The 13,997-nt window shown below is 44.1% G+C and overlaps 1 protein-coding gene across 3 annotated transcripts; it reads right to left on the bottom strand.

The window, feature by feature from the left end:
- Positions 1-684: 684 nt before the first annotated feature.
- On the bottom strand, positions 685-13,318 carry prr16 (proline rich 16). 3 transcript variants are annotated; one of them, XM_060054520.1, is made up of 5 exons: positions 12,507-13,318; positions 8,411-9,500; positions 6,241-6,323; positions 5,775-5,956; positions 685-1,286 (listed from the first exon to the last, which is right to left on the bottom strand). In XM_060054520.1, exons 1-2 carry the CDS (start codon positions 12,639-12,641, stop codon positions 8,625-8,627), a joined length of 1,011 nt encoding a protein of 336 aa, XP_059910503.1. In that variant the 5' UTR covers positions 12,642-13,318; the 3' UTR covers positions 685-1,286; positions 5,775-5,956; positions 6,241-6,323; positions 8,411-8,624. The 3 variants fall into 3 exon arrangements, with proteins under 3 accessions (XP_059910503.1, XP_059910500.1, XP_059910501.1); XM_060054517.1 differs by lacking the exons at positions 5,775-5,956; positions 6,241-6,323; XM_060054518.1 differs by lacking the exons at positions 685-1,286; positions 5,775-5,956 and having other exon boundaries at positions 6,083-6,323.
- Positions 13,319-13,997: the final 679 nt, after the last annotated feature.

The raw sequence follows: 13,997 nt of genomic DNA, 5'->3' as shown, positions 1-13,997 counted from the left end.
CCGCTTTCATAAAGCACAACTAGGTATTTTGGTTTACGCCAGTTCAACCCCCTTCACATAAGACTTATCTCAAAATATTTAATACAATGATGATAACCTCTTTCAATATATTTCTGTTTATGCCCTGCAATAAAAATCACTCATGATAAATCAGATTGCGCTAGCCCCCCTCCCATTTAACACGTTATCAAAAATATTATCTTTTTAAATGTTAAAGTCTCCATAAAAACGTTGGAAATATAGAATACACATGTACATTTATATTTATATACAAAGGAAATTTGATGCAAATTAATACCCCTCGTAAAAAGGATTAATCTAAAACTGTAGCTTCTGCAACAAGACATCCCTCCATGTTGTCGTGAAACAGCTTGCGTGGCACCAGGTGAGTATTTAGACGCTTTATCAACATAGTCTGCTGGACTGCGTCGTCATCGCCTCATCTTCATCTTCATCATCTTCATCATTGTTGTCATCACCATCCTCATCATTATCGTTGCTTTCCGACCATTACTTTTTCTGACGTCGAGTCATCATAATGCACATCATGTTGACTGCGGAGCAACACATAATGACATAATTCTGATGGGCCTGATAAATGCTAAGATAAGAACCCTGTTTCCCACACAGCCAGGCAGGGCCTTCCTCAGAGAGGAATAATATATATAATATATATATAATAATATATGAGTATTCTGGAGAGAGAGCAGAAGCAGCTGTAGTCGTTGCTCAAACTGTGGATGTTATAATAACATTATTAACACTTGAGCGATACCTTTTTTTCTTCTTCACGAAAGGTATTTTAAGATACAAATACACCTTATTTCCCAAACAAAAACAAGTTTAAAATGTAGAAAATCTGTGCTTGAGCAAGCACATGGCCTTCAGAACCACAAACTGTTGCCATTTAATAAAAATAATGTTGCATGAATGCAATAAAATGATCTTTATTGCACCTGACAAAACGTGCACATGGTGTGTTCATGTGCACCTGTAACACCATGAGCCTCGACTAATGTTTCTGTTGTTACCATGTGGTTGCATCCTCGTCCTCTCCTGTTTAACACTTCTTAGCCCACTATTTTCCTTGCTGATCCAACCACGATTAGCAGACGTGGTTACCATGGCGAGGAGAGCTCTTCTCTTCTTCTCTTCTGATGGTTGGATAACCCAAAGACATAGAGGAAGGAGATGGATGTGCTCAGCCAATACCTGTCCCGGTTTATGAATCGACATGGGAGCTGACCAGTTCACAAAACTTCCTTCTTCGTTTCTTGCCAAGGTCTCTGCAGGACAACAGAAGATATTATGTAATACAATTGAACAGTCACAGAAAAATGTCTTGTTTTTAAGTAGCAAAGGACCCACACAGTGATAGGCATGCACACACACACGCACACACACACACACACACACACGCACGCACACACACGCACGCGCACACACGTACGCACACACACACACACACACACACACACACACACACACACACACACACACACACACACACACACACACACACACACACACACACACACACACACACACACACACACACTCCAAAATACAAAGCTTTCCAATTCACAAGGAAAATAGCCTTCCTCTTGGCTGCTCTGGAAGTGGGCCTTTTCTCTGAGGAGTGCAGGAGGGAGTGAGGTCCCATCTGGGCCACAGTGACTGCTGATACTTTAGGGGACACTGGGTTCACCTTTAACCAGAACAAGGTGCAGCTGATGCACCTTAGTGTTCTTAACAAGCTCCACAGAAGCGTTAAGGGGCCCCGATCAATTAGTTTCCCCCACAACCCCTCTCGCCTAACAAATTGTTCACATACAGGGACCGTGTGGTCATGCCCATTTTACTTCATTTAAAAAAAGAAACCACACACACACACATTTGAACAGTCAAAGAAAATGTCTTGTTTTTAAGTGGCTATGGACCCACACAGTGACACGCATGCACTGACACAGGCATGCACGCACACACACGCACCCACACAGACGTGGGCGCGCACACACACACAGGCATGCACGCACACACAAATACACTTTTGCCTTAGACATGTAAAGCAAAAGGCAAAACAGTGCACTAGACAAGCCAGCATCCATGTATAATACTAGCACAATTTACTTGTGGGTACAGTATGTAGGTCAAGTGTGTTTTCTTTTCTGCCTTCTTTATGTAATGTCACATTACTCCAGTGCAGATGTGATGCCTTGGGCTGTAGACAACACAATCATTTGGCTTTCCCTTGTGTTCAATCTTTAAATCTCTGTAACGCATTTACAATTTTATCTTTTAAGCCTTTTCGAAATGCTAACAATGGAGAGGAATATACAAATGAATGTATAGTATTTGCAAAAACAAACATACGATCTGGGATGACAAAACGGCAACAACATTCTGACACGAAAAAAAGCGTATTAATATTCATTGGCAAATCTGCTGTCGACGCTGACATGTTTGTTAGTTTGTATTGTGCATTGTGTTCCTCGCTGGAATGTAAACAAGCACGATAACTAAAGACAACACCTTCGATGAAAAGACCCATGAGTAATAATAGATTCAACAAACCTCTAGAATTGGTTCTACAGTAACAAAGGAGAGTTATAAACTGGCACTGACTGCAAGGGCTACAGCGTTCAATTGATACATTTCTCGATTGGCAGAAAATAATAGAAATCAATCTCATTTTGATAAATGATTTACCGTTAAAGTCATTATAAAAGACAAACATTTTATGCTTAATTTTTACTGCCTGTCAGATAAAGCAAGCACATTTAACCCATTACTTTGGATTCTTGTAAATTGTGTAAATTGACATTTTATCATTAAATGAATTGACTATGAAAATCCTCATTTGTTACAGCCCTACTGACTGTACACCTGCAAGACATTGATTTAACACATCTGACGCCAGCCCAACACAGCCCAAGGTAAAGGCTGCAATCATCACCAGTCAGTGGATCCAGCCGAGCCAACCAGCCCCCGGTCAGTAAACAAGGTTTGCCTGCTCTCTAGCTGACTGCTTCCATCCTATATGACCAATGACCATCTCTTCCGGTTGCTGCTAAGTAGGGCGGTGTTCAAATCAGCTGATCTGATTATGATTTAGACTGGCAACACTAAGCTGTCGTGACATTATGTGTCTTCATGGTCACACCATCAATTATGCTTAAGAGCATTTGGAGATCACCCTTCGGGCACTCAGCAAACGCATTGCACTGAGGGGTCAACGGTCAACTACAGGCCAGCCACAAAAGAAACACCTCCCCAGCAGATGCACCCTCTGCGTGGTCTGCGGTGACATCCTGTTGTCTGGAGAGCTGGGAGTCATCATGTTCATTACCACGCAGCATAATCGGAGAATGTAGACCCTGCAGCTGCCAAGATGCAAATAGTCATGGCATTTTCACAGCAATTGTGAACATGACATGACTATTTGCTTGCCTAAACACCATATTAGTCTTAACCTCATAATTATTCATTGTATACACACAAATGAAAAAGTTATTCCTCGGCTGCACACGTAGGCAAGTAAAGCAGGAGGAAAAGCAAAACAAATTTGCCAAGTCAGATGTTTCACACTGCATTATCACTGGATCTCATCGGCCAATCAGGTGGCTCTCGCCACCTCCTTACCCTAATAGAGGCTCTTCAAGGCCAATTCCATTCCGATAGCAATTAAACATGTGTAGGCCTTATATATATATATATATATATATATATAAAATGACTGTGTGAATTAATCTTGTTTTTTCAGCCCTATTTAGCCTTTCCTCTAATAGGTCACATAGATTTGCTCAAAAACCTTTCCCTGGAGGAAATACATATGTGTATTTCATACGTTGTCATGACACAACCACACCCACTCTAGTCCTTTCGGCTCAATCCCTGCACCTAATCCACCTTCTTGCTGGTCCCTAATAAATCCTGCATTATGAACCGCCGGATGGAAGAGGAATTAATATTTTACAGGTCTAGGTGGAGACTCCTTGTTAGGTCGTGGAGGATCCCCAAGGCTCAGTGAAATAATGAGAAAGGTTTTGGATTTCGGTTTGAGCAAAGACAAGCACCTCTGTCAGATAACGAAAATAACTTAGGAGCTGATCTGCATTGGCCTCCTCTTGCTCAAGTCAATCGGATCCCGCTTTTGTAGCCTGAGTTAATTTGATGTCAATGGAAGCTCATTTCGGTCGCTTTTTCTTCTTCTTCTGTTCAGTTGTTTTCTGATTTGGATGTGGAATTAAAAATAATATGACTCAACTGATCTACTTTACATTCATCCATGGTGAATCTGTCCACAGCAGACACACACACACACACACACACAGACCCACACATACACACAAGCAAACACAAATACAGACACACACACACATACACACACACACAAGCAAACACAGACACAAAAGCAAACACAAACACACAAGCAATGTACTTTCCGGCTTCTCAACTAAACTTGTATCCTCGTCAATGATTTTTACATATCGCCCAACAAAACTGTATCCCATGGTAGCATATGTTAAAGAGGTGGGGGTGGGGGGCACGTATCTGTGTGTGTGTGGAGGGGTGGGTCACCACAAGTCAATAAAAAGGCACAAGCTCATTCTTTCTTTCCCGCACACTGGATCAGATCAGCTCTTTAATAATAGCTCCCCCACCCACCCCACCCACACGCGCGCAAAGGGGATGTGCTCAGCGCGTCGGGGCCGCGAGCATGCAGCTGCTGCAGAGTGGGAGGCGAACGTCATCCCAGCTCAGGAAGAGCAACATAGCCGCCACAAGAACAACAAGATGGATGGATGAAACAAACAGAGAACAATCTGGATAGAAATAACCCTGAAGTCTCTATTTGTGAGGGAGAGAGAGAGAGAGAGAGAGAGAGAGAGAGAGAGAGAGAGAGAGAGAGAGAGAGAGAGAGAGAGAGAGAGAGAGAGAGAGAGAGAGAGTGAGAAAGAATAGAGGGTAAGAAAGAGAAAGAGATACTAAAGGGTAAGATAGGGTGAGAGAGAAGGAGAGAGAGCGGGAGGTGATAGATGGAAAGATCCACAGTGCAAACAATAATCATTATTATTAATAGAGGGAAATAGACTAGATTGAGAGCAGAGAGAGAGAGAGATAAAGAGGGAGAGGTGGGTTGCGAGCTTTAGGGAGTGGGTCAGTGTAGGTGATTCAGCCCTGAGTCATGATGGGGGAGTGGGTGCTCAGCCTCCTCCCTGCAGACTGCAGCTCCAGCGGGCCTACAGGGCACCCAGCAGGCAGCCAGCCTGGAAGCTGCTCCCTCCACTGTTGTGTGTAATCAGAAGGAATGTTGAACCCGCTATGCTGATCCAAGCCAAAATATGTTGCATTCAATCTGCATTCTCAAGCTATAGTCTGGGCAGAACGTTCTCTTTCCGTTCATTGTGTGTGCAATACATAATTCACAACATGCTCAATTCCCAGCTGTTGCAATCAAAACACAACGTGATACACATTAAGATTGAGGCTTGCTGTGGCTTTGATTGTCGCATTGATGAAAAATTTTAAGAATTTTACCTGTACCATTTAAAAAAAATAGATAGTGGTAATGGAACTGTTACATTACAATATAATGTAAAATATTGCATCCAAAAATCTGATATCAACAAATGTGTTAAACTCTGCTGTTCATTCTGAAAATATGAGATTATTGGTAAGTGAATGGAGACAAGGACAAGACAAACATGTTGACAATTATCTACAGCTACATCATCGACAGAGTACAGACACATGTGCACAAACACACTTACGTGAGCAGGCTCTGGGTGGGTCAATGCATTCCAACCGACCCTCCACGACGTGTACATTTTTCAATTCACCAGTCCAATGTCAATGTGCTCTATACTCTTTCTTATCTTGCATCATCTGTCCATCTTTAGCCTCTGGTTGAGTTTGGCTCTAGCTCATCTGTCTTATGGTTGAATAGCTCTTCCTGATAGGAATAGATGTATGAATGAATGAGCAGGGAAAACCATATATATATATATTGGACCCCCACATCAATTCAAATACACACATGCACGCGTCCATGCACACAAATGTACAAACACACACACGCACACCCACAGACACACAGACACTCACACTCACACTCACACACACACACACACACACACACACACACACACACACACACACACACACACACACACACACACACACACACAGACACACACACACACACACACACACACACACACACACACACACACACACTTTGCTTCTTTTGTTATCTCGTTCCTTCTCTCCTCCTCTTTGTGTTCCTCCGCTTGGAAACTGTATGCGGCAGCAGTTGAAAGCTGTGTCAAAAAGAATGTTGGTTAAGGAGCCGTGTGAGCAGCACTGCTATCTCTAGTAGTCTAACCCAACTAATTAAGGGCTTAGAGGACAGTCCTGCTATTCTCATCCTGCTGCAGGGCATGCCTTATATACCATGTCTGAGCAAGTTTCACCATCAGCACACACACAAATACACACACACATGCACACATACACACCTACACACAAACACAGAGACACATGCGCAAGTATGCTCACACACACGCACACACACACACACACACACACACACACACACACACACACACACACACACACACACACACACACACACGCATATACACGAGAAGGCACGCACACACACACACACACACACACACACACACACACACACACACACGCGCACACACACACACACACACACACACACACACACACACACACACACACACACACACACACACACACATACACACACACAAACAAAAACACACGCACGCACGCACACACACTTGTTCAGTGTAGGTGTGTATGTGTGTATATTTTATGTTATGTTGTGTAAATGATAACTGTGTGTGTTTATTTGCAGATATTTACATCCTCAGATATGTAACAATGGGGTCTCATGGATGGTGTAAGCCAGGGGTCAGCAACCCTAGGCACGCGTGCCACCACTGGCACTTGGCAGCATAATCATTGGCACACTTCAAAAAAACCCAAAACATTTTATTTTATTATTATTAAAAAATTCGGCAGCATAATTATTACTACCGATTTTTCTTGCACTTTATTCTGTTTTGGGCATTTCCTCCCAGTGCAAATATGATTAAATGAGTTGCTGAAAGCAGTGTTATGAAATGGGATAAATTCAGAAGTAAATATTTATGTATGCATCGCCTTCACATGGTTTTGAAAAGCTGTACATGTCTTAAAGATATTGATGTGGATGGTTCCAACATTCTCATCTATTCTTGTTTTTTACATTTCTCAAAGTGCAAATATGTTTTTTAATGAGTTTCTGAAAGTGGTGTTTTAAGATGGGACATATGTACTTATAATTTGTAAGCCCATGTAGCCAATATAAGAACAAAGAAAACATTTAAAATGTTGCTGCATGATTGTGGACTATATGGAAATAATACAATTCCAGGTCTTCTGGAAATGTTTTTGGTCACTGTGTCATAATTCAGCTTAATATTTACATGTAATATATTGTTGCTTAAGGGACACTCATTAACGAGAAAATGTTAAACTGGCACTGCATGTTGAATAGGTTGCTGACCCCTGGTGTAAGCAATAGGTGCACAAGGAGCTGAGTTGTTGGGATGGTTGAATGCAAGCCACACTATTGATATCATGTTTCTTCTTATTATTACTCTCACTTTCTTTATTATACATTTTTTAGAATAATATTATTTAATATGGAATATGTTACATGGGGCGCCATAACTCGTGGACAAACCTAAACGGCCACGCCGCTTGCCTTGTTTGCCAAACGTTTCTGAAACTTTGATTTTGGGCCTTATTTTACATTTGTCCATAAGGGCCGCCTGGATAGATTTATATTTTTTATAAATTTCAAAAATGCTGATTTTGACCATTCCAAAGGTGAACAACTCATAGATGTCAAAGTTGGTACACACACAAAAACCTTGCGAAAGCACATGACTCAACAACAACCCACTTTGGCAAGATGGGGGTCGTTATACTGTAACTCGCAATCCGACAACAATGATCAGGCCCATTATTCAACCAATCACAAGTCTGCTTTAAAGTGGCACAGGGACTTGGAACCTGCTCATTAGCCTTGCTAGCATTAGCATCAGAATATGCTCACAGAATATTGGCATACGACTCTAGCTCATGCTCACACACATTTTCTTCAGAACAAAATTCATGTCTAGTTTCTCATTCAAATCATCTTCAAATCATCTTTTGCAAAGCTGCATTTTTGAGTTTGAGTTAACAAGCCTAAAAAGTTTAAATCAAGAATGCACACACACATTGCCCCCCCCCCCCCCCCCCCCCCCCCCCCCCACACACACACACACACACACACACACACAGACCGAGGACACACTGACAAACACACAGTTTATGTACTCACCTCTTCACAGTCTTCTCTCTGCGGGTATGCCTCTTCAAGCCCACGGCAAAGCCTTTGTCTATTCTACTCGCTTTCTCCAATCCTGGCTGATTCATCCCTCTCTCACTTTCTCCGTTTGGATAATCCGCACACAGTTCAGCTTCAGTAGAAAGCCCCCATAAAGTAGAAAACACTATGAATGATTCAACAATGTTTAAGGTAGACGGGATCCGTGTCAAACCGTGGTTGTGGTCGATTTACGAAGGATGGTCTTCTTGGTTTGCTTGTGGGAATGCTGGAGAGGGGGCAACGACAGTAGAGGGCCGTCTGCCATGGGCGGATAGCCGTGGCTGACCGGCAGGCCACCGTTTTCCAGCGTGAGTTCTCGAGGGAGGGCGGGGTGTCCGTCGAGGGGGGAGGTGGCGGCACAGCAGTGCACCGGGCTGAGCCTGGCGTTGCCAGGCTCGCCCTGGAAGTGGCGGTCGGTGGTGTCATCCATCACGTACTGCAGGTCACAGTCCGGGCAGTAGCCGTGGTATTGCACCTTCTCACTGAAGCGGACGCGCTCTCGCGGCTCCCGGCCCGACGTCTGCGGGCACTTGTTCTTCTGGTGCCGGAGGAGGGGCATGGGTCTGGGCAGAGTAGGCACCAGCCCGGCCTCGGACAAGCCGCTGTCGTTGGAGACGCAGTGGCGCGGCGGGGAGAACAGCTCCCTGGTCGGGTGCATGGAGAACGTGCCGCCGCCGTTCCTCAGAGAGCCGTTGGCTTTGGAGTGGTTCCCTGATAACACCAGCGTGGGATGGGGCAGGAGCTTCATGTTGTGCTCCTCCGATCTCTGCGGCGTGTGCCTGGGAGGCGGAGGGGGCGGGGGGGCCTTCTTCTGCACGGTGTGGACCGGTGCAGGGTGGACGGGCGCCGGCGCGATGACTGCGGGGACCCTGAAGAAGAGGCATTCATCCAGGCCCATCCGCAGCCTCTCCAGGCTGGACACGGTGGTGGTGGTGGTGGTGGAGCTGGAGCTGGAGTTGAGGGTGTCCGTCTTGGAGCTGTCCGTTAGCCCGTCCTCTTCCAGTTGTAGGTCACAGGTGAGCGCGTCAATGTCATGCACCACCTGGGAAAAGGAGAAGGGGGAGGGGGGGGGGGCAGTGTTCGTCACTATGGCAACCGAGGAATGAGCCAATGGAGCTTTGTCTTTTCAGTGTTTATGCGATGACATGGAAGCATCAGTCAGCCGATCCATTTTATGATTTTACGATCAACAGTAGCAGTGAAACAATAAGACTATAAACACCATGATGGAGTCATGGGTCGAATAACAAAATACCAAGTACAAATGAGAGCAGTGTGATCTGCCAATTATTAATCTTGGTGTGTAACTATTGACTTGGAGACTCATCGCATTACTCTTCTCGCAAAAAATATGCAAAAGTACACACAGGGATTTCGTGAGGAATGAGATTTAAAACCGAATAGGCTGTCACCATGAGGACCTTTGCCTGGAGAGAGAGAACAAATCTGGAGATTTATGACCGAATTTCAACGATAAGAATGCCAGAACCAGTGACATAATGGGCCACCACACTGCTGCACCACTCAGTGTGTGTGTATTGTGTGTGTGTGTGTGTGTGTGTGTGTGTGTGTGTGTGTGTGTGTGTGTGTGTGTGTGTGTGTGTGTGTGTGTGCGTGTGCGTGAGTGCGTGCGTGCGCGTGTGTGTGTTTGTGTCTGTGTGTTTGTGCGTGACAGATTCATGGTTAGAATTTGTCACAGGCTATGCAATAACCATATAAAAGTTTTCGATGAGCAACACATTGTCGAGCAGAGAAACATGAACCTTCTGTTGAAGTCCCTCAACAGTGCATTCCATCAACTGAGATGATCCAAAAAATAGCCCCTCCTGAATAGAGAACGAGGGAAGATCGAGAGAAGGTAAACATTGCGTCTGATACTGTGTGATTCAAGACCCGACAAATGAAAATGAGATTGGCAAGAAATCCAATGTGAGGAGAAGGTCATGCCGGGAGAACAGGTCTCCGATGTATGAATGCATGTTTAACCATTCTTACACTAAAAGGTTCATCATGGTTGAGCTCCTCCAACAGCCTCAGATCAGTACAGAGCTCAGATGACGACATTGATTTCAAACGTAGGACCCTGGAGGGTATTTCGACCGCTCGATGAGCAAGCCAGGTCCACTGTAAATAAATATCATTGTTGTCTTTAAATCAACAATTTTTCGGAACACACCAGAAGTGGGCTGTCCCAACAGGGTGGGCCGATTACATGGATGACCCCCCCCCCCCCCACAGCTAACAAGCCTCAGATCCAGTCCTCCCTGTGGGTCCAAAGAGATTAACCGCCTTTCAAATGAATTAGAAGCCAAACACTGGCTTTGATAGCAACATGGCCCCGGAGGTGTCAGTGTGTGTGGCTCAAGAGCAGTAGGCCTCACTTGCCTCCAGTTTAAAGACAATAGAGGACAACACAGAAATCACAGCAGACAGATTACAATGCCCTCTTGGTTTTCTCTCAATGTTCTTTATTTTTCCATCGCTTGTTGTCCTTCTGCACCAGGGCACAAAAGTGTAGAATCCAATGCAACCTAGTAAAATAATGAATGAACGAGTGCAAGGAGCAGGGAACATATGCAGTGCAGACGACCCATCCCATACATTATGTAGAAAGGACGACTGCTGAGTCCGTGCAATAGGAGTTGAATACAATGACAGCTTGTCATGTCAGGGTAAGATGAAGTTCCTCGGCCCTGAACCACAGCTTGGTCTTTGGCTGGCAGCAGACAATTGGAAATCCAAAAAGTAACAACGGTTGCGTTTCATGTGGAAGACGATGACGGTGGCAGTGATGGATACTAAAGGCAAAAGAGGTCTGGTGGAAGAACCATGTATGCAGGAGAATTCTCGGAGTGACGGCCAATGTCTAGAGATGGGCTTTTCAAAAAGCACCAACGTGGGATTTTACATCAAAATTCAAGACAGAATACATGAAACACAGGAAAACAGACCACAGCAAGAGCTATGACGATATTCTACATAATGAGGACAGCAGAAGGGGGCAATCTGAGCGACACAAATGGCCACTGAAGGAAATAAAAGTGAATGAGCCTTGGATGCAAAATGTATAGGCTTCACAATACAGTATGATACTGGCGACAAGCATTAGCAGACATGATTAAACGATGATGAAACACATTGCAAAGCTCCATCCTGTGCTATCTTCCAGCAAAAAACTAATAATTGAGATACATTTTTGTTCAAAGCCTTGGTGTCGAGGTGGAGCTGCCATATGCCACATAAAACATGACCCGGACATCTTTCCCATTGGAGATAATGACCCCAGCTGGAATACATTTATGGGGAGTTTACCAATGTGTGCATGTGTGTCTATGTATTTGTGTGTGTGCATGAGTACGTGTGTGTATGTGTGTGTGTATTTAATCATCAATGTGAGTGCAGGCACAAAAAGCCATGAGCGCAAATGTGTTTTTGAGAGATTGAGAACTTGTGTATGTGTGTTTTGTGTTTGTGAATGTGAGCATTAGTGTATATATGTGTGTGTGTGTGTGTGTGCATGCGTGTTTATTTGTAATGTGTGTGTGTGTGTGTGTGTGTGTGTGTGTGTGTGTGTGTGTGTGCATAAGTGTGTGTTATGTGTGTGTGTGTGTGTGTGTGTGTGTGTGTGTGTGTGTGTCGCTCTCTGTGTGCGCATAAGTATGTGTGTTGTCATGTGTAAGTGTATATCTGTGTGTGTGTGTGTGTGTGTGTGTGTGTGTGTGTGTGTGTGTGTGTGTGTGTGTGTGTGTGTGTGTGTGTGTGTGTGTGTGTGTGTATGTATGTGTGTGTGTGTGTGTGTGTGTGTGTGTGTGTGTGTGTGTGTGTGTGTGTGTGTGTGTGTGTGTGTGTGTGTGTGTGTGTGTGTGTGCGTGCGTGCATGCGTGTGCTGTTTCTGTTGAGCCCCTCTAGGCCCCCCGGGGAGGTGGTGGATGCCAACCTCCAACCACTGCCAGACAAGGGTGCAAATGAAGAACCAGATGACACTGAGACGTGAATCATTTGATACAATGATTCAAGTCAGGTAGTGCTCAGTTCGTTTTCTCGTTACCTCTTTGAGTTCCTTCGCTACATCCTTAAGGTCCCCGAGAATGGTCTCCAAATTCTCCACGATTGTCTTGATCTCCTTCTTGACTTTTACTCTGGAGACTACTCCTTCTGCTTCCGCATTTGGTGTCCCTGACATTCTTTGCTTTATGGCAACGTGTTAGTCATACTCAAGGATCTCAGTCAAATCCTTCGGTTGCCACCACTTTGACAGTCGCATCTCTGGTCCCCCGTGCTCGTCACTTCTGTATCCCGTGCAGCCTACATCACGCTAGAGAACATGCCGTCGCGGGGAAGCCACATTTCAGAGGGAAAATACGCCTGCGTAATAGCGCGTAAACAACGCTGTTAAAAAGGTTTAACATACCGTCGAAGAAACAATATTTCTTGATCGCTGGTTTTGCCATCACCTTTCGTGTCCATTGCCAACCCGAAAGACGTGTCAGGAGTAGCCTGCACATACAGAAAGCGCTGAATTCAACATTCTGAAAATAAATAAATGTTTTTAACTTCTATATAAGTAAGAAAACAAAGTAAAATACGTAAAAATATAAAAAGCTAATCAGTCGTCTAAGTCGATGTAGTCGTGGTCGTAATATAATTGACTCATGATTCCAGATTTCCTAAAATGGTGAGTTATGCCGCCGATTCTAATTCAAAAACGAGATGTTTTCGTATTCCACATGCAGAAATGTAGACTATCTAAATAAAATCCACTTTGTCTTGAGAATAACGCGTCTGTTTGATCCCGTTCACATCGCAGCTTCGGTGGAGCGTCTGCTACGTCTGGGCTCAAATGATGCTGCACTCCTCCTATTCTCCTCCCTCCTCTCCCCCTCCCTCCTCCCCGGCATCCACCACTTGCGTTCACGGGCTATTGTTGTCATTTCATGTCATGGTTCGCCGAGTGTGGGACGGGGTCCCAGAGGGATAGCATCTTGATGGTTTGGGGATTTCAGGGAAATCGTATCATTATCGATCCTGTAAACATAATGTGGAAGACTACATACAACTAAATAATGGCCTTATACATTCGTAATCATAGATCATAGCTCTTATTAACCAAAGCAAGATTGTCAACAGTTTTTGAAATAAATGATGATAACTTGGAAAAATCACCCACATAATGCAATTCTTCCAATAGACAATGAATGAAAGTAGCTTATGAATGCAAGTAGTGATAGCCTAGTAGTACTCATTCAGTACTACGCCGCTTGCGACGAGAGTAATGGTTATTAATATAGCCTATTTATTCTCACTTTTCAAATGTCCTGCACTCTGAGCGTCTTAATAGAAAGGAGAGCCGTTTGGCTGTCTGGCCTCCGGTTGTGGGCAAACGACCTTAAAACAGCTATTCCTTTCTATTATATGGTTATGCAGAGCTATAGGAATTTCTCCAAATATATATACATATTCATGAATTATGAATTCATATTTTTTATATTATTGTTAATAATAATGCAGATATTGTTCTTTTTAGGATGTATATGGCCTG

The sequence above is a fragment of the Gadus macrocephalus genome, chromosome 6 (genome assembly GCF_031168955.1).
Source record: "Gadus macrocephalus chromosome 6, ASM3116895v1".
Taxonomy (NCBI): Eukaryota; Metazoa; Chordata; class Actinopteri; order Gadiformes; family Gadidae; genus Gadus; species Gadus macrocephalus.
The sequence above is the reverse complement of the archived record's forward strand: the minus strand, read 5'-3'. Positions and strand labels throughout refer to the sequence as shown.